The 20,826-nt window shown below is 41.3% G+C and overlaps 2 protein-coding genes across 6 annotated transcripts in view; one reads left to right on the forward strand and one right to left on the reverse strand.

The window, feature by feature from the left end:
• fbxw8 (F-box and WD repeat domain containing 8) overlaps positions 1 to 20,826 on the forward strand; it is a 73,552-nt gene that overhangs the window by 29,308 nt on the left and 23,418 nt on the right. For 4 of the 5 annotated variants that reach the window (XM_014171230.3, XM_014171229.3, XM_014171226.3 and 1 more), the window contains 3 exons: positions 549 to 722; positions 1,052 to 1,168; positions 2,997 to 5,188. In XM_014171230.3, the coding sequence (XP_014026705.1) occupies positions 549 to 722; positions 1,052 to 1,168; positions 2,997 to 3,162 (457 nt within the window). In that variant the 3' untranslated portion in view covers positions 3,163 to 5,188. Of the gene's footprint in view, positions 1 to 548; positions 723 to 1,051; positions 1,169 to 2,996; positions 5,189 to 20,826 lie in introns of those variants that run through there. The other variant, XR_014382494.1, reaches the window with a different exon arrangement.
• Positions 4,097 to 20,764, reverse strand: LOC106585234 (calcineurin B homologous protein 3). The gene is made up of 8 exons (XM_014171234.3): positions 20,505 to 20,764; positions 10,165 to 10,234; positions 9,107 to 9,187; positions 8,691 to 8,830; positions 8,163 to 8,224; positions 7,811 to 7,918; positions 7,116 to 7,163; positions 4,097 to 5,185 (listed from the first exon to the last, which is right to left on the reverse strand). The coding sequence occupies exons 1-8, from the start codon at positions 20,566 to 20,568 to the stop codon at positions 5,102 to 5,104; spliced, it is 657 nt and encodes a 218-aa protein (XP_014026709.1). The 5' UTR covers positions 20,569 to 20,764; the 3' UTR covers positions 4,097 to 5,101.

Genomic DNA, 20,826 nt, shown 5'->3' on the forward strand with positions numbered 1-20,826 from the left:
GTTCTATTAATGCTACAACAGCACCGTGTTTAATCAGTTCAAAACATCTTCAATATTTGTAGCTTTGGTTCTGTGAGTGAATGAGTGTTATTGGTGGCTAAAGTAATTAAACATATGTTTATAAGTGGTCTAAAGTAGATGAAGCAGATGAAATCCCCCCCAATGTCACCTGGTGGTGGTGTTTATTCCTGTCTTTGTTGGCCTGTCTTTTCTGATCATCGCTTATAGGTTTTCTGTTGTTGTTTTTGTAATGCATTGTTCTGAGGCACCAAGTTTCCTCTGGTAACCTAGTTAAGATGTGGCCTGAGTGCCGGTCTGTTGGTTCTATAATGGCAACTCCTTGTTGGCACTCATTGTCATGCCATGGCTTGAAAATAACAGCAATAGAGGTGGCAAGAGCACAAACAGATCTGGGACCAGCCTAGTAAAGATGCATCCTTTCATATCTTCAGTAGTGGAGTGAATCGACCACCTTTGTCTGATCTACTTCCTGCAACATCACTTCTTGAGATGAAATGACTACTTGATTTTGCTGTGTTCTGTTTCAGGGTGAGGGTGTTTGACCTGCGCACCGGCTCCTCTGTGACATCACTTTATGCCCACCACATGGGCGTGACCTCCGTGCAGGCAGACGATTGGAAGATTGTGAGCGGCGGAGGTGAGGGATTGGTCTGCGTCTGGGAGATGAGGATGGGAGCTAAACTGTGGGAGATGCACAACAGGTGGGACAGCAGAGTTCTTTCTATTGGTTGCTCATACATCTATTTGTTTGTGCCACAAAAGGCAGGTAGAATTCTTACATGTGCTATTCAGTACTTGAAATATAAAAATGTAAGTCTTGCCATTTCTGTCGCTTGCAAGTATGCATTGCTAAAATATTCAGCAATACGCAACATTTACCTATCAGGCTGACATTGGCAGCAAACCAAACAGCAGGCGCATCAGTATTGATTGATCCCCTTTCAACTCGTTAGTGAATGTGTGTGTGTGAAATCAAATTGTTAATAATAAAAAATGGTGTTTGTTGTTTCTCCCTTCTGTCTGTTTGCAGGCACCCAGTCAGACACTTGAGATTCAACACTAGCACTCTGGTGACCGCCAACATCCCAGACGAGAAGTCTCCACGAGGGGCCTGCATCACAGATGACGACCTCACAGCCCACCGCAGGTCCCTAATAACACCACCCAAAATTCTAATTTATACATTTAGATTTGACTAAGATACTTGTTTATTCTACTGAAGATTCCATATTACACAGAGATCAGTGTCTGCATAGATGTGCCTTCAGAAAGTATTCGCACCCCTTTACTTTTTCCACATTTGTGTTACAAGGTGGAATTAAACTGTTTGCATTTTTTTTTAATGGTCAACAATCTACACAAAATACTCTGTCAACATTTGTAAAACAATGAAAAATAAAATACTAATATATCTTGACTACATAAGTATTCAACCCATTCAATACATGTTAGAATCACCTTTGACATCGATTACAACTGTAAGTCTTTCTGGGTACGTCTCTAAGAGCTTTGCACACCTGGATTGTACAGTATTTGCACATTATTCTTTTTAAAATTCTTCAAGCTCTGTCAAGTTGGTTGTTGATCATTGCTAGACAGCCATTTTCAAGTCTTGCCATACATTTAATGCCGATTTAAGTCAAAACTTTAACTAGGCCACTCAGGAACATTCAATGCCGATTTGGTAAGACACTCCTGTGTATATTTGGCCTTGTGTTTTAGGTTATTGTCCTGCTGAAAGGTGAATTTGTCTCCCAGTGTCTGTTGAAAAGCAGACTGAACCAGGTTTTCCTCTAGGATTTTGCCTGTGCTGAGCTCTATTCTGTTTATTTTTATCCCAAAAAACTCCCTAGTTCTTGCCGATAACAAACATACCCATGACATGATGCAGCCATCACCAGGCTTGAAAATATGAAGAGTGGTACTCAGTGATATGTTTTGTTGGATTTGTCCCAAACATAAAGCTTTGTATTCAGGATGTAAAGTTAATTTCTTTGCCACATTTTCTGCAGTATTACTTTAGTGCCTAATTGCAAACAGGGTGCATGTTTTGGAATATTTTAATTCTGTACAGGCTTCCTTCTTTACAGGCTTCCTTCATTTAAGTTAGTATTGTGGAGTAACTGCAATGTTGTTGATCCATCCTCCATCACAGTCGTTAAACTCTGTAACTGTTTTAAAGTCACCGTTGGCCTCATGGTGAAATCCCTGAGCGTTTTCCTTTTCTCCGGCAACTGAGTTAGGAAGGACACCTGTATCTTTGTAGTGACTGGGTGTATTGATACACCATCCAAAGTGTAATTAATAGCTTCACCATTGGAAAACCACCCTGGTCTTTGGGGTTGAATCTGTGTTTGAAATTCACTGCTTGACTGAGGGACCTTACAGATAACTGTATGTGTGGGGTACAGAAATTAGGTAGTCATTCAACTCACTTGGGGTCCCGAGTGGCGCAGGGGTCTAAGGCACTCAGTGCTAGAGGCGTCACTACAGACCCTGGTTCGATTCCAGGCTGTATCACAACTTGCCGTGATTGAGAGTCCCATAGGGCGGCGCACAATTGGCCCAGCGTCGTTAGGATTTAGCCGGGGTAGGCCGACATTGTAAATAATATTTGTTTCTTAACTGACTTGCCTAGTTAAATAAAGGTTAAATAAAATGATTAAAAATAAATTATGTGAGTAGTTAACCACATTTTTACTTTAGGCTTACCGTAGGGGTTGAATACTTATTGACTGAAGAAATTTCAGCTTTTCATTTTTAATTCAAACTTTGACATTATGTGGTATTGTGTGTAGGCCAGTGAGACAAAATCTTAATTTAATAAATGTTAAATTCAGGCTGTAACACAACAACATGTGTAAAAAGTCCAGGGATGTGAGTACTTTCTGAAGGCACTGTACATTCAATGAGAGTCTGTTTGTTGTCTTGTTTTGTTATTTAACTGCCCCAATTCTTATGTGTCCACATTATAGACATAGGGGAGTGATTTGCCACTATGACTTCTCAGAGGACTCCACCTCCCAGGACCATGTTCTGCCCATCTGCAGGTCTAACTATGTGGAGTCATCTGGCTACAACTACAACATTGGCCTGGCCGTGCCCTATGACATCCTGTCTGGCTCTCACTCCTCCCACTGACTCCTACCATCAGCCCTTTAGACCCCTACTACTAGTACCATCAGCCCTGCACTCCTTCCACCAGCCCTTCAGACCCCTACCACCAGCCCTTCAGACCTTTACAACCAGCCCTTCAGACCCCTACCACCAGCCCTGCATACCCCTACCACCACCAGCCCTGTAGACAGTATGTACAAAGCAAATCAGCTTTTATTTGATTTTTCAAACTGAATCTAATTTTTAATTAGTAGCTGTCCTTATTTTTAGAAGAAGCTCATGTTTCCTTGGACTGTTAAGGAGTTTGTTTTAATCTTGCTAATTCTTTCTAGAGCAATAAATTCTGAATGGATTTCATCTTATGATGGGATCATGTTTTGTTAGAGATCCAGTGCAGTCAAACACGTTATTTCTATGTGTTTTATATGTATTTCCGCATTGAGGTTGTGAAATTTGAACATGATGATATTGCCCTTTTAGTGTAAGAGCTGTTTGATTAGCCTGTTTTGGTGGCATAGATGTTTGGCCTTCCATGGTGAAATCACCATGCTGTAAATTAGTTAATAGAGCAATGAGAAAGATGGTTTCAAACCCCTGCCAATAATAGCTAATTATTCAGGTTTCTCCTTACCACTCCCAGATATTCCTAGCAAAATTCTTGCTTGAGAAATTGCTCTTTGCTAAGAAGCTACTTTTGTTATATCTTGTACCATTGTTACCGTAATAACAATCACAGTAAGGTACTTAATTTTTACCCAGAAATGATTTGGTGTTGAGATAGAAACTGCTGCATTGGACCTTTAACTAGACATTTAAGTTGATACTGACATCCTCCATAAATTGATGGGCAACAACAGTCACATGGTCCTTTCACTTAATTTACTTCAGTGGAATTGCAGATGGCAGTCTTATCTATCTTCACAAGAAGATGGAAGCAAAACACAAGTAACTCCAACAATTTTTCATCTCATAATTTCTTTATTTTTAATGAATGACTAAAACATGTGTATACATTAGTGCAAAGGCTATTACAGGTTCTTTGGATATAAAGAACAATATTCATCTAATGTATTTAAACATTTATTTTAAGGATCAATATTTTCAGCATGAGTAATACATAAAAGTGGTTATTTGTAAGTGGTCTTTGATTTAGAGGGTAGAATGGTGAGACTCCACTGAAAGGACACAGGAATAATGAAGCTTGGTGAACCTAGATAAATGAGTCTTCCGTGTATTCTGAAGCCCTGTCGGAATGCACTGTGTCCCACAGAGCCAGAATAAAAGTGACCCTGGATGCCAACACCGATCCTCTCAGTGATCCACATGGCGGGTCGTGTGAACCTCTAGGCATTCAAAATGTCTGTACTGTGATGTATACATAACGTTGACATGAGAGAGTGTGGAGGGTGGTATGAAGGGATTCATCTGGAGCACTGGAGGTGTATGTGTTTACTTTTAGCTGAAAGCATGTTAGTATTCAGTCACAGGCAAGCACTAAATACTGCAAGGACATTGCACGGCACTGAAATGGATGCAAATGTATAACCCAAACCTTAAAATATAGTTCAGCGTAGTTTGTCATTTTAAAAATGTACAACATACGGTATGTAGACAATATTGTACACTTACAGTGCCTTCAGAAAGTGTTTACACACCTTGACTTTTTCCATATTTTGTTGTGTTACAGCCTGAATTTAAAACGGATTGTTGACATTTTTGTCACTGGCCTAAACACAATACCCCATAATGTCAAAGTCTAAAGCTTGCCGCCATTGGACTCTGGAGCAGTGGAAAAGTCAAGGGGTATGAATACTTTCTGAAGACACTATATCACAGTGGATTAGGATCTCCCATCAATCATTCATAAGTTAAAAAAGGTATTTGGCTTCATCTCAGAGGAAGCCTGGAGAGATTCATTCTGTAAAAACAGCAGTACCAGATGTATTTTAAAGGAGACAGGGACTCATTTTCCACATCGCATGGTTGCAGTGTCCATGTTTAAAAAGCGAACGTGCATCCTCGTCTCAATATCGAAGGTTTTAAGAATCTGTGGGGAGAAAATGTAGGGGAATATAAGACTGATATGGCAGTATTCAATATATAAAGTATAGCAATATATTAAGACACCAAATGTCACTGTGTTTTAATAGCATTCTTTTGCATAACTCAAAAGTGAAATGGCACTTCCTTTTTTCAACCAATGTAACAATAGCCAATTTGAATAGCTTGTGAAATGGGGAAGTGGCAAAGAGGTTGTACACAGTGTACAAAACATTAGGAATACCTTCCTAATATTGAGTTGCACCTCCTCCTCCCCCCCCCAACCCCTCCCTTTTTCCCTCAGAACAGGCTCAATTCGTCAGGGCATGAACCCTACTTGGTGTCGAAAGCATTCCACAGGGATGCTGGCCAATGTTGACAATGCTTCCCACAGTTGTGTCAAGTTGGATGGATGTTTTTTGGGTGGTGGACCATTCTTGATACACATGGGAAACTGAGCGTGAAAAACCAAGCAGCGTTACACTTCTGGCACCTACTACCATACCCTTTTCAAAGGCACTTAAATATTTTGTCTCGCCCATTCGCCCTCTGAATGGCACACATACACTATATATACAAGAGTATGTGGACACCCCTTCAAATTAGTGGATTACGATATTTCAGCCACACCCGTTGCTGACAGGTGTATAAAATCGAGCACACTCCATAGACAAACATTGGCATTACAATGGCCTTACTGAAGAGCTCAGTGACTTTCAACATAACACCGTCAACACCGTTATAAATTTCTGCCCTGCTTGAGCTGCCCCTGTCAACTGTAAATGCTGTTGTTGTGAAATGGAAACATCTAGGAGCAACAACAGCTCAGCCGCGAAGTGGTAGGCCACACAAACTCACAGAACGGGACTGCAATGTGTGCCATTCAGAGTGCCGAAGCGCGTAGTGAGCAAAAATCGTCTGTCGTCTGTTGCAACACTCACTACCGAGTTTCAAACTGTCTCTCGAAGCAACGTCCACACAATAATTGTTTGTCGGGAACTTCGTGAAATCGGATTCCATGGCCAGTCATCCGCACAAAAGCCTAAGATTACCATACGCAATGTCAAGCGTCAGCTGGAGTGGTGTAAAGCTCGCCGCCATTGGACTCTGGAGCAGTGGAAAAGCGTTCTCTGGAGTGATGAATCACACTTCACCATCTGGCAGTCTGACGGACTGGGTTTGGCGGATGCCAGGAGAACGCTATCTGCCCCAATGCTTAGTGTCAACTGTAAAGTTTGTTGGAGGAGGAATAGTTAGTTCCAGCGAAGGGAAATCTTAACGCTACAGCATACAATGCCATTCTAGACGATTCTGTGCTTCCAACTTTGTGGCAACAGTTTGGGGAAGGCCCTTTTCAGCAGGACAATGCCCCTGTGCACAAAGCAAGGTCTATACAGACACGGTTTGTCGAGATCGGTGTGGAAGAATTTGACTGGCCTGCACAGAGCCCTGTGCAGCCCTGTGACCTCAACCCCAACCCCATCGAACACCTTTGGGATGAATTAGAACGCTGACTGCGAGCCGGGCCTAATCGCCTAACATCAGTGCCCAACCTCATTAATGCTCTTGTTCCTGAATGGAAGCAAGTCTCTGCAGCAATGTTCCAACATCTAGTGGAAAGCCTTCCCAGAAGAGTAGAGGCTGTTATAGCAGCAAAGGGGGGTACCAACTCCATATTAATGCCCATGATTTTGGAATGAGATGTTCGATGAGCAGGTGTCCACATACTTTTGGTCATGTTGTGTACACAATCCACGTCTCAAGGCTTAAAAATCCTTATTTAACCTGTCTCCTCCCCTTCATCTACACTGATTGAAGCGGATTTATCAAGTGACATCCAATAAGGGATCATACTTTTCACCTGGATTCACCTGGTTAGTCTGTCATGGTAATGTTTTGTACACTCACTGTATACTGTACTGTATACACAACCATACCTGAAGAAAGTTTTCAAAAGTGATTCCTTCATAGAATTCATCAGGTTCCTGAAAAACAAAGTAACCCAATTTAAAGGGGAAATCTACAGTTGCTACATACATTTTTACATAGGGTTACTGGAGCTTTTCAAATGTACCAGTAAACTACCAGAATTTAGGTAACTTTCAAGGTTTCTTTGGAATTGTATAAAATGACATCTAGGGCCTTTTGGGTACTTCAGATTATCACGGGTGTCTAATAATATCTGTCCCTCTGTGTGGCCTTATCACGTGTAAAATATATGAAATAATCAAATTAGATGATTTAAAATAAATATATATATATATTAGTGACAAAGCTGTACAAATTATCCGAAATACAAATCAACTTGGTGAAAATCATTGGTGTTTAATATTAATGTTTCAGCATGAAATATCCTTTGTATTTTATTGTTCACACGTTATTGTTTGAACTGCAGTTTGCCACTTTAAGCAATAAGGCATGAGGTCCTGTGGACTATCATGAATATCAGACGGCTAAGGGTTGTTCTTAGGCACGGCACAAAGCAGTACAAAGTAGAACAGTTCTTTGCACTTAAAAATAAGGTGTGATTCACTGTAATCAATTGTGTTATCATTTTATCTTACTCGCGCACTTTATTAACACTTTGGTCTTAAGGGTACGAACATTGGTGATTAAGTGATAACCCCGTTACCATTTTGCCCCTTGTGGTGCTTGCAACTTCCAGCATGGCGGCGTCTGCAATTGCCTTTGCGGTCTCCTGCCCGATTGTGCCAGCCTTAGACAGGAGCTCTTCTACCGCCTAGAGGAAGAAAAGAGCACACCGGTCCATTCAACGTCAATGCTAAACAGACCTTCACAAAATGTACCGGGATAGGTGTGCTGACATAGGATCAGTTTTGCCTTTTTGATCATAATGAATAATATTACATGGACAAGGGGGAACCTGATTTTAGTACAGCACTCCTACTCTCAGATGCTTTGTGAATACACGCCCTGGGCCTGGAGGATTATGGTGAGGAGAGAGTAGAAAAGGGAGGCCTTACCCGTCTGTACTCCTCCAGAGTGATGGTGCCGTCACTGTCTGTGTCATGCATGTTGAACACAACTGAAGAGACACAATGAAGACGAACAAGCAAAATAGGGCATTTTTACTAACTATTTTATCCCCAAAGATAGTGTAACAGGTCTCTACTATGATTTCTATTCTATTCATCATTGAATGGGAAGGGTTCCAGGGACAGGATAGGGACCTAATGGCTCATTTCACATCATCAGGGTGGATGAGGAAGTCATGATTATGAGAATGTTTGGCTTTCTGAGCTGCATCCATGATAAGTAGGAGCAAGACAGACTGGCTGGTCTACTCCAGACCCAATCTAGACTCTACACTAGAGTATGATTAGAGAACTGAAACTATGTTATGTTTCTATCTAGAATAGCCCTTATATAAAACATGTTGCCTGCATGACTCAGTCAAGACCACATTAGCCCACTGAGCTAAAGCCTAGGCATTAGCTCTGGGCACAAACACAAGTCTCAGCAAAGTTACTCTACTCATCACCAAACCATACAGCGTAGTTTTTCCCGCCTCAGTTTCTCCCTCTCCTCCTCTGTGATGTGCATAGGTGCCGGGCGAAAGTGAGACATGACCATAAGGAACTCCTCAAAGCCAATCACCTGGACCGTACCCGCCTCATTCTGACGGAGGTTTCTAAATCAAGTAAACACAGAGAGGCATTAGCCTGGTTGAACCAGACTAACCAGTGAGGTTACCAAGGCTAGAGGTATAGAGTTACATGTATATGTGAATTCACTCAGACTGCCCTGCGTTGAACATGCTTCAAAACTAAGGCCTTTACAGCATCACTGATTACCTCATGAACAAAACTGTCCTCTGTGTAAAAACATTGTTTTAACAGTTAATGACAGTAAATACAGTATGTATTAAATGAGAGATTTCAATATTGTACTTTGGCTATATATTCACCTTTTGTCAAAGAAGGCATTAATAATTTGAGCCCGGAGTGGATTGTTATCTAGAGCAGAGATGCTCGCCAAATCCTGTCGACTGCAAAAGAAAACATGACATGAAAATATGTTAGTAACAACTATATTATCATGTGAGATGTTTACCGCCTTTTGCTAAAGGCCAAGGTTACTGTTAACAAGTATTATATTAAGGTTACTGTCAAAAAGTATCAATTACATTGGTACATCCCTCTCACTAACAGGTAGGACAAATATAGCCTCTTACAAGGCACGCCTCATATGTTAATGTACCAGAAACAACAATACCATATTAGAAATACTTGTTTAATTACAAATTTCTCCAGTAGATTCTCCAGTATTCTTATCGTAATGAACGGTATCAAGAAAATGTCCAGGATAAGTGGTCTTTGCAAGCAGGTTGGCTGCTAGGTAATGTGTTTACATATTACAGCATATCAATGACTGCCAATTTTGAAGCCTGTGTTAAGGCCTCCAGAAGTGTAAGTGTTATAAAATACCAAATGTTGCACTTACACTTCTAGAGGCCTTAACAAAGGCTACCATACAGTGACTACAGGGCAAAGGCAAATACTCAACCATTAAAGGTTTAAGACTTACTTCCACTCCACTCTGTCCCCTGTAGACATTTAATTGATGGGGTACTACTACTACATATCAATTAAATTGGTACATCACAAATGTAGCCAGAAACAACAATACCATGCACCCACTAGTGGTCAAAAGGATTTTGGCACTCCAAAAATACAGTACGGTAACGTATTCTTTGGGGTGGAATTACAAGCCATTTGAAATACAACAAAACCTTTTTTACTTTAGAGGATGTGCTTTGATTTTGTTCGACCTTGTACTCTGTGTTATTCTATTTTGTACATTCACAAATACAGTAAGTGAACTGCTACTATATTTTACGTAACATATTTTAAGGTAAATTCCAAAATACATAAAATATTTCCCGAATGCTTTTACAGTATATGAATAGATGAGATGGGTGACAGCCGATGATGTACTGTAAATATATGGTGTTGGTGACACTACCTTAGTGTCTCCTCATTCTTGCTCAGCTGTCTGAATCTCTTGTTGAGGTTGCCAATCTGCTCCAGGGAAACTGAATGGAAACAATCACAGTAGTTTGGAGGAGTAAATTAGCATTAGCAAGTTAAGACTTATTAAAGGCATAATAACTTGAGGGTATTCCATTTCTAGATACCCCACCCTTCTAGACTAGCTGGATATCTTTACCAAATATTTTCTTTTTTTTTTTTGCCTTTCCTTCTGGTATGTATTGGTTTTGAAACATGTAAATGACCTGTATCAATTATGAACTTAGGATTCCGGTGCAAAAGGGTACAGAACAGATAAACCTCTTCAGAAATGGGCAGAATTGTGACAACAATAGGCCTACGACACAATCAGCATAATGATAAAAAACACAATCGGCCTAATAGAAAAACAAACATACTCTAGTGAGATTATATTTGCTTTCAAAGGAAACTTTGAATTATTGACTTCTTTGTGGGCTAATGTCCGAAATAAAGGATCACAGGGGGTTATATTTCCACAACATTTGAATGTTATGGTTGCAAGATACAGTTAAAGTACCACAGATTGTGATATTTTACTTTGCGTGCAAACTTTGTGTACAATAGTGTTTATTTTGACTTCTCCTCAAAGGTGGAACGTGCTTTGCCCTCACAGTGCTTGTTGAAAGCACATAAGGGTCATTTCATGGTAACAGAATGACGGTGAGACTATTTTTCACTTTAAAAGTATGCCAAACAAAAACCATTGATTGAAAAGTTAAACAAACCATACAACCATATGCACAAGGACTACTTTTATCAATTTCTACTGCCATTTTTACAGAAACACATTTACTCAAATGACAGTGCAGATTTGCTAACATACTTAAGGTAAAATCTCCCTCAGTTTTTTATGTGACCACATTTTCTAAACATTCTGTTAAATATCTACTCCAAATTAAGACTTTTTCTGTTTGCCAAGACCCCTTTTCTATCTGTTTGACCAGAAATCAGTGCCTTATTCTACATTTTTTGTAAAATAGTTAAAGAATTTATATATGCCTTAATAAAAATAAAATGTGTGTATATATATATATATATATATATGTGTGTGTGTATATATATATATATATATGTGTATATATATATATATATATATATATATGACTCTTAGCTTTTATTTGACACCAAATTTGATGTGCTACTATAAACTTCACATGTTAGTGCTTATGGGGCTTTTTACATGGAAATGCCCTTAACAAAATGAATGTTTGTAGTAGCAACAACGACTGAAGGTGAATGCTTCAGCAACCACACAAAACAATGCCACACACTAAACTCTTGCACAGGCATGTTTATAGACTTATGTGGGTGGTGTGTGCATGCAGCAATACAGCAATATTGCGTATTGCATTTCAGACTCTTCTGTTTTCCCTCTCAACCCTTTGAGTTGCATCTGTACTCAGCTAACCTTGACTTTGCACCGCAAGCTCATGGCTCAACTCTTAATCCATGTTTGTGAACAGAGGTATCAGTGCAACTGTTGCAACAATGTAATCACAGGAAGGATAACAGATTTGTTAGTCATGTTTTCAAGCAGATAATAGAAATCCCTGAATTGCTAAATCCTCAAGCCTCTCAGACATGGGCTTGTGTGTGGAATGACTTAAGCAAGAGACATGTTGCTATAGTAGTATCAGTATTTATCACACAAGGCCTAGACCTATATCAAATCAAATTTATTTATATAGCCCTTCGTACATCAGCTGATATCTCAAAGTGCTGTACAGAAACCCAGCCTAAAACCCCAAACAGCAAGCAATGCATATGAAAGAAGCACGGTGGCTAGGAAAAACTCCCTAGGAAAAACTCCCTAGAAAGGCCAAAAACCTAGTAAGAATCCTAGAGAGCAACCATGCTATGAGGGGTGGCCAGTCCTCTTCTGGCTGTGCCGGGTGGATATTATAACAGAACATGGTCAAGATGTTAAAATGTTCATAAATGACCAGCATGGTCAAATAATACTAATGATAGTAGTTGTCGAGGGTGCAACAAGCACGTCCGGTGAACAGGTCAGGGTTCCATAGCCGCAGGCTTTTGTACATTTGCCCACTTTCAAAGAAATGATCAGTCTATAATTTTAATGGTAGGTTTATTTGAACAGTGAGAGACAGAATAACAACAACAAAAATCCAGAAAAACGCATGTCAAAAATGTTATAAAATTATTTGCATTTTAATGAGGGAAATAAGTATTTGACCCCTCTGCAAAACATGACTTACTACTTGGTGGCAAAACCCTTGTTGGCAATCACAGAGGTCAGACATTTCTTGTAGTTGGCCACCAGGTTTGCACACATCTCAGGAGGGATTTTGTCCCACTCCTCTTTGCAGATCTTCTCCAAGTCATTAAGGTTTCGAGGCTGACGTTTGGCAACTCGAACCTTCAGCTCCCTCCACAGATTTTCTATGGAATTAAGGTCTGGAGACTGGCTAGGCCACTCCAGGACCTTAATGTGCTTCTTCTTGAGCCACTCCTTTGTTGCCTTGGCCGTGTGTTTTGGGTCATTGTCATGCTGGAATACCCATCCACGACCCATTTTCAATGCCCTGGCTGAGGGAAGGAGGTTCTCACCCAAGATTTGACGGTACATGGCCCGCCCATCGTCCCTTTGATGCGGTGAAGTTGTCCTGTCCCCTTAGCAGAAAAACACCCCCAAAGCATAATGTTTCCACCTCCATGTTTGACGGTGGGGATGGTGTTCTTGGGGTCATAGGCAGCATTCCTCCTCCTCCAAACACGGCGAGTTGAGTTGATGCCAAAGAGCTCCATTTTGGTCTCATCTGACCACAACACTTTCACCCAGTTGTCCTCTGAATCATTCAGATGTTCATTGGCAAACTTCAGACGGGCATGTATATGTGCTTTCTTGAGCAGGGGGACCTTGCGGGCGCTGCAGGATTTCAGTCCTTCACGGCATAGTGTGTTACCAATTGTTTTCTTGGTGACTATGGTCCCAGCTGCCTTGAGATCATTGACAAGATCCTCCCGTGTAGTTCTGGGCTGATTCCTCACCGTTCTCATGATCATTGCAACTCCACGAGGTGAGATCTTGCATGGAGCCCCAGGCCGAGGGAGATTGACAGTTCTTTTGTGTTTCTTCCATTTGCGAATAATCGCACCAACTGTTGTCACCTTCTCACCAAGCTGCTTGGCGATGGTCTTGTAGCCCATTCCAGCCTTGTGTAGGTCTACAATCTTGTCCCTGACATCCTTGGAGAGCTCTTTGGTCTTGGCCATGGTGGAGAGTTTGGAATCTGATTGATTGATTGCTTCTGTGGACAGCTGTCTTTTATACAGGTAACAAACTGAGATTAGGAGCACTCCCTTTAAGAGTGTGCTCCTAATCTCAGCTCGTTACCTGTATAAAAGACACCTGGGAGCCAGAAATCTTTCTGATTGAGAGGGGTCAAATACTTATTTCCCTCATTAAAATGCAAATCAATTTATAACATTTTTGACATTTTTGTTGTTATTCTGTCTCTCACTGTTCAAATAAACCTACCATTAAAATTAGACTGATCATTTCTTTGTCAGTGGGCAAATGTACAAAATCAGCAGGGGATCAAATACTTTTTTCCCTCACCGTATGAGACATATGAGTGTGTCGCTCAGGTAGCAGAGTGAAACAGGGTCAGTTATTGCAGAAATTGACCCACTATGCTATTCACTTTCTGCATCTACGTCACACTGCTGAGTCTACCTTTAACGTATCATCTCTGCACTAACATCACAAGAAAGATAACTTTATTTTGATGGGTGTTTGTTTTGTTGAATTGAAAAAAGGAATAATTTAATAGAGTTGAAATGTTTACAAATTAGATGCTCTGAAATGAAAGCAACTTCCAAAAATTAACACTGATTATAGTGATATTATGTCTGATCTCACAAACAATGTGAAGTATGTATAGATAGGTGTAATGTAGCTATTGACACACAGTCATTAATGAAGCAGTTGAGACAGGCCTAGACAGAGCAAGTTTTTGGTGGTTTCAGCCCAGTTCCACTCATTTATGTTAATGTAGAATACAGTGCATTCGGAAAGAATTCAAACCCCTTTAATCATCTACACACAATACCCCATAATGACAAAGCAAAAAAAGGGATTTAGAATTTTTTGCTAACTTATAAAAAACTGAAATATCACATTTACATAAGTATTCAGACCCTTTACTCAATACTTTGTTGAAGAACCTTTGGCAGCGATTACAGCCTCGAGTCTTCTTGGGTATGACACTACAAGCTTGGCACACCTGTATTTGGGGAGTTTCTCCCGTTCTTCTCTGCAGATCCTCTCAAGCTTTGTCAGGTTGGATGGGGAGCGTCGCTGCACAGCTATTTTCAGGTCTCTCCAGAGATGTTCGATCGGGTTCAAGTCCGAGCTCTGGCTGGGCCACTCAAGGACATTCAGAGACTTGTCCCGATGCTACTCCTGCATTGTCTTGGCTGTGTGCCTAGGGTCGTTGTCCTGTTGGAAGGTGAACCTTCGCCCCAGTCTGCGGTCCTGAGCACTCTGGAGCAGGTTTTCATCAAGGATCTCTCTGTACTTTGCTCCATTCATCTTTACCTCGATCCTGACTGGTCTCCCAGTTCCTGCCACTGAAAAACATCCCCACAGCATGATGCTGCCACCACCATCCAGGTTTCCTCCAGACGTCACGCTTGGCATTCAGGCCAAAGAGTTCAATCTTGTTTCATCAGACCAGAGAATCTTGTTTCTCATGGTCTGAGAGTCCTTTAGGTGCCTTTTGGCAAACTCCAAGAGGGCTGTCATTTGCCTTTTACTGAAGAGTGGCTTCCGTCTGGCCACTCTGCCATAAAGGCCTGATTGGTGGAGTGCTGCAGAGATGGTTGTCCTTCAGGAAGGTTCTCCCATCTCCACAGAGGAACTCTGTCACCTCTCTGACCAAGGCCCTTCTCCTCCGATTGCTCAGTTTGGCCGAGCGGCCAGCTCTAGGAAGAGTTTTGGTGGTTCCGAACTTCTTCCATTTAAGAATGATGGAAGCTACTGTGTTCTTGGGGACCTTCAATGCTGCAGACATTTTGGTACCCTTCCCCAGATCTGTGCCTCGACACAATCATGTCTCAGAGCTCTACGGACAATTCCTTCGACCTCATGGCTTGTTTGTTCTCTTACATGCACTGTCAACTGTGGGACCTTATATAGACAGGTGTGTTCCTTTCTAAATCATTTCCAATCAATTTAATTTACCACAAGTAGACCCCAATCAAGTTGAAAAAACTCAAGGATGATAAATGGAAACCGGATGCACCCTATTTCCCGAGCATTTCGATTCTCATAGCAAGGGGTCTGAATACTTATGTAAATAATAAATACATTTGCAAAAAAATTCTAAAAACCAAATTTTTATTTGTCATTATGAGGTATTGTGTGTCGATTGCTGAGGAAAATGTTTTATTTAATCAATTTTAGAATAAAGCTGTAACGTAACAAAATGTGGGAAAAGGGAAGGGGTTTGACTACTTTCTGAATGAACTGTATATGCGAATACTGTACACCCAGTGTATTTATGCAAATGAGGCACGTATAATTGTATTTATTTTAACAAACAATATTTACAAAATACCTGATTACCATTTGAAAATGTTTATATGAGTTTATTCTAAGAAAGAAAAGGAGACATTTGACAATAAATTGAATACCTGAATTCCCACCAAAATCCTTCAATCCTGATTCATTATTTGTCCGTGCCAGTAAAATGTTTTATGTGCTATAATACAGTCAATATCAAACATTATATTTTGGAGTATCTTCATCCATTGCTCAACTGTTGCATTTATTAAAATTGTTTGTAGAACATTAACAATTTTGATGACCGTTGCTACTGTGCTTGCTCAATCAGCCTAGGTGATTTTGCATTCAACAATTTTACGTTGGCCAGCCGTAGAAAGCAAAACGTAGGTATGAGTTTTTGGTTGTTGAGTCAAATAGACAATACCCATTTCAAGCTTATCTTTCTAAAAAATAAAAAGTTATTTCAGAAAATTTAGTTGGCTAACTTATTGATCCTGCTTTGTAGTATACCCCTCAGAAATTCAATAGTTATTTCTGGTTGTTTATCAAGTTAGCAGGCTAACTAGTTGATCCTGCTTTGTACAGATGTAGGATCTTAATTCGATCACCCTGTTGCAGGATGACTTTCGTGCAATGCAGGACATTTTTAAATTGTTATTGTATTTGAGGTTTAAAAAGGCTGCTGAAGTTAGAAATGTCTAATTGTAAATTACAAAAGTGATTTTCCCTCATGAATGTATATAAAAAAAATGTATCAACCCCTACAAAAATGTCCATTAATTATAATCCACATAATAATTCACATTTCCTTTTGGTGCAGGATTATTTTCCTGCTGTAGCAAACTGGATCAAATTTAAGATCCTACATCTGTAGTATACCCCTCTGGTCTTCATCTTCTGCTTTGGCTAATGAACTGAAGCAATGTCTTAGCTCGATGGTAAAGGCTTTCTTTATCTCAGGCAAGGTGTTGCTTGTTGATGTTGAATATTTTCCACCCTTGTTTTACAGCATGCGTGGCTCACAGCTTCCACCAGGTAGTGGTTGCTGTTGACATCTGCCCCATGGTGGACCTTGACATCCTATAGAGACCTTTGGCAAGTCTCGTTGACAATGATGTGGTCGATTTGGTTGACAGTGTTACCATCTGGGGTTCTTCATGTTAATTTATGGATGTATTTGTGAGGGAAGAGTGTGCCACCAATCACACAGCTGTTATTGAGGAAGAAGTCGGCAAGCCTTTCACCGTTGTTATTGACGGTCCCACAGCCGTGTTGCCCCATGGCCTGTTCATAGTCTGTGTTATCGGCTCCAACCTTCGCATTCATATCTCCAGTTATCAGGAATACATTGTAATGTGGGACATTGGATACTGCTTGCAGTAGATGCTCATACCAGTCATCCTTGTCCTCTTCCTCTGTCTCGTTGGTGGGGGCATAGCACTGCAGGATGGTGACCTTGCAGTTGAATATTGCTCTGATAAGCTGGTCACTGATGGGTTCCCATTCCAAGAGAGATTTGGCAGTTGTTTTGCTAACAATGAGAGCTAAACCACTGGAGTGGGCATTGTCCTTTCCTGAGAAGAGAATTGTTGAGCCATCACTTGTCACCTTGCGTCTTTAACCATTCCATCCTTAACCGAAACCACACCTGTATAGCTTTCAGGATCACGGAAAAACACAAGCTTTCCCACAAATGCCAAGAAAACAGCACTCAGGGAAGACACGGTTATAAACTTCAGTTCAAATACTTGCATACCATTCAGCTGCATAATGCGCGTCACGTTTCTTCACCATTATCTTACTTTAGGAGTTATCTCACACTGGATAACCAACCAACCAACCAAGTTATTACAATCTAAACATTTTGTGTTTAACATTGGAAATCAGAGTATTGTTTTATGTCTTGATTGACCTCTCTCACCCTTCTACAGAGGGAGGAGGAAGCACAGTTCTCCCATTTATAACAGAAGCCAGCTGATGAGAATGAACAGATCAATGTTCCAAGCACAACAAATGTTGCTGCAACAGACCAAATCTGCACAATATCATCCTATCACAAAAGACTAATTATCCCACTTTTTAAAAACATATATATTTTTTTTACCCTTGTCACTTCCAAAATAGTGTGATATTAGACTTTCAATGTATTTGAGTTACATAATTTACAGTAATACTGCACCCTGAATCTTCACAAATTCTACTTTTCTTATTTTCCCTATCAATAGGTTATTCACCATACATGGCACCATATTGGCAAGTAGCATGACATTCTATTCAACTTGTTAAATAAACAGTTGTCCATCTGTCCTTTTAAGCTTTTTGGAAGGAGTAGCCTACCACTCTTAGATTTTCAATGGAATGACAGTAGGACAATCCAACTATTGTCTATTCATGTGAAAACAGCTGGTATACAGTGTATTATTCTATGCTCTTCAGAAGACTCACTACCAAGTAATGTGACAAAGCAATTCTTAATTCCAGTTTGAACTATGAAATTGAGGCATTTATGCTATTTGTCCCTTCATCTAAGGGTAGGCTATTTATTTTCCTGACACAAGATCGAATGAGTTTTTTTGTGTGCATTTGATAATAATCCAATAGAAACAGTGTAATCAATAAGTGCATCGAGGACGTCGTCCCCACTGTGACTGTACAAACATACCCCAACCAGAGGCCATGGATTACAGGCAACATTCGCACTGAGCTAAAAGGTAGAGCTGCCGCTTTCAAGGTGCGGGACTCTAACCCGGAAGCTTATAAGAAATCCTGCTATGCCCTCCGACGAACCATCAAACAGGCAAAGCACCAATACAGGGCTAAGATTGAATCATACTACACCGGCTCCGACGCTCGTCTTATGTGGCAGGGCTTGCAAACTATTACAGACTACAAAGGGAAGCACAGCCGCGAGCTGCCCAGTGACACGAGCCTACCAGACGAGCTAAATCACTTCTGTGCTCGCTTCGAGGCAAGCAACACTGAGGCATGCATGAGAGCATCAGCTGTTCCGGATGACTGTGTGATCACGTAGCCGATGTGAGTAAGACCTTTAAACAGGTCAACATTTACAAGGCCACAGGGCCAGACAGATTACCAGGACGTGTGCTCCGGGCATGTGCTGACCAACTGGCAGGTGTCTTCACTGACATTTTCAACATGTCCCTGATTGAGTCTGTAATACCAACATGTTTCAAGCAGACCACCATAGTCCCTGTGCCCAAGAACACTAAGGTAACCTGCCTAAATGACTACAGACCCGTAGCACTCACGTCTGTAGCCATGAAGTGCTTTGAAAGGCTGGTAATGGCTCACATCAACACCATTATCCCAGAAGCCCTAGACTCACTCCAATTTGGATAACGCCCAAACAGATCCACAGATGATGCAATCACTATTGCACTCCACACTGCCCTTTCCCACCTGGACAAAAGGAACACCTATGTGAGAATGCTATTCATTGACTAAAGCTCAGCGTTCAACACCATAGTACCCTCAAAGCTCATCACTTAGCTAAGGACCCTGGGATGAAACATCTCCCTCTGCAACTGGATCCTGGACTTCCTGATGGGCCGCCCCCAGGTGGTGAGGGTAGGTAGCAACACATCTGCCACGCTGATCCTCAACACAGGGGCCCCTCAGGGGTGCGTGCTCAGTCCCCTCCTGTACTCCCTATTCACCCACGACTGCGTGGCCAGGTACGACTCCAACACCATCATTAAGTTTGCAAACGACACAACAGTGGTAGGCCTGATCACCGACAAGACAGCCTATAGGGAGGTAGGTCAAAAATAGGTCAGAGACCTGGCTGGGTGGTGCCAGAATAACAACCTATCCCTCAACGTAACCAAGACTAAGGAGATGATAGTGGACTACAGGAAAAGGAGGACCGAGCATGCCCCCATTCTCATCAACAGGGCTGTAGTGGAGCAGGTTCAGAGTTCAAGTTCCTTAGTGTCCACATCACCAACAAACTAGAATGGTCCAAACACACCAAGACAGTCGTAAAGAGGGCATGACAAAGCCTATTCCCCCTCAGGAAACTAAAAAGATTTGGCATCGGTCCTCAGATCCTCAAAAGGTTCTTCAGCTGCAACATCGAGAGCATCCAGACTGGTTGCATCACTGCCTGGTATGGCAACTGCTTGGCCTCTGACCGCAAGGCACTACAAAGAGTAGTGCATACAGCCCAGTAAATCACTGGTGCTAAGCTGCCTGCCACCCTGGACCTCTACACCAGGCGGTGTCAGAGGACCCCACCCACCCCAGTCATAGACTGTTCTCTCTACTACTGCATGGCAAGCGGTACCGGAGCGCCAAGTCTTCGACCAAAAGGCTTCTCAAAAGCTTTTACCCCCAAGCCATAAGACTCCTGAACAGGTAATCAAACGGCTACCTGAACTATCTGCATTGTGTGTCCCCACCAACCCCTCTTTTAGGCTGCTGCTATTCTCTGTTTATCATATATGCATAGTCACTTTAGCCATACCTACATGTACATACTACCTCAATTAGCCCGACTAACCAGTGCTTTTATATAGCCTCGCTAATGTTATTCACTGTCTTTTTACTGCTGTTTTTTTTTATTTCCTTCTCTATTGTTCACCTACATCCTATTTCTTACCTAAAAATTGCACTGGTTAGGGCTTGTAAGTAAGCGTTTCACTGTAAGTCTACACCTGTTGTATTCGGCGCACGTGACAAATAAAGTTTGATTTGAATAACACTTATAGTTTGAGCATAATATAGCCCAGGCTACTTACATCCAGTTCGATCAGCCAGATCTTGGAACTCATGTTCAGTGCGCGCAGACTGCGAGGCTCCCATTGCGGTTATTCCCAAAAGAGCGACACTTGCGCATTGAAATTCTTACAAGAGTGTACTACGGTCTTTGCCGCAGGTGAATCTACGAGTTATGTGGACTTTTCGCACTCCTACTGTACTGTGCTCCCTACCACCTAGCGATTCCCTCTGCTGTCATAAAGAAGTTAGTAACACATGCACTCTTTATTATGGTCTGTCGGAAGGGACGCTTTGCTGTTATCCCCAAGGTCCTAATCTCCCGTGGGCAGATTCTGCGTGTAG

The sequence above is a fragment of the Salmo salar genome, chromosome 24, assembly GCF_965601325.2.
Source record: "Salmo salar chromosome 24, fSalSal1, whole genome shotgun sequence".
In the NCBI taxonomy this organism is placed as follows: domain Eukaryota; kingdom Metazoa; phylum Chordata; class Actinopteri; order Salmoniformes; family Salmonidae; genus Salmo; species Salmo salar.

What these genes read in the sequence shown, in the direction of transcription:
- LOC106585234 (XM_014171234.3), bottom strand. Translation starts at nt 20,568, where the DNA reads ATGGGAGCCTCGCAGTCTGCGCGCACTGAACATGAGTTCCAAGATCTG. An exon ending in CTCTGGAGGAGTACAGACGG is followed by an intron (nt 7,919 to 8,162) that starts GTAAGGCCTCCC and finishes TTCTTCCTCTAG; the next exon opens with GCGGTAGAAGAGCTCCTGTC. An exon ending in CTTTTGAAAACTTTCTTCAG is followed by an intron (nt 5,186 to 7,115) that starts GTATGGTTGTGT and finishes TTCTCCCCACAG; the next exon opens with ATTCTTAAAACCTTCGATAT.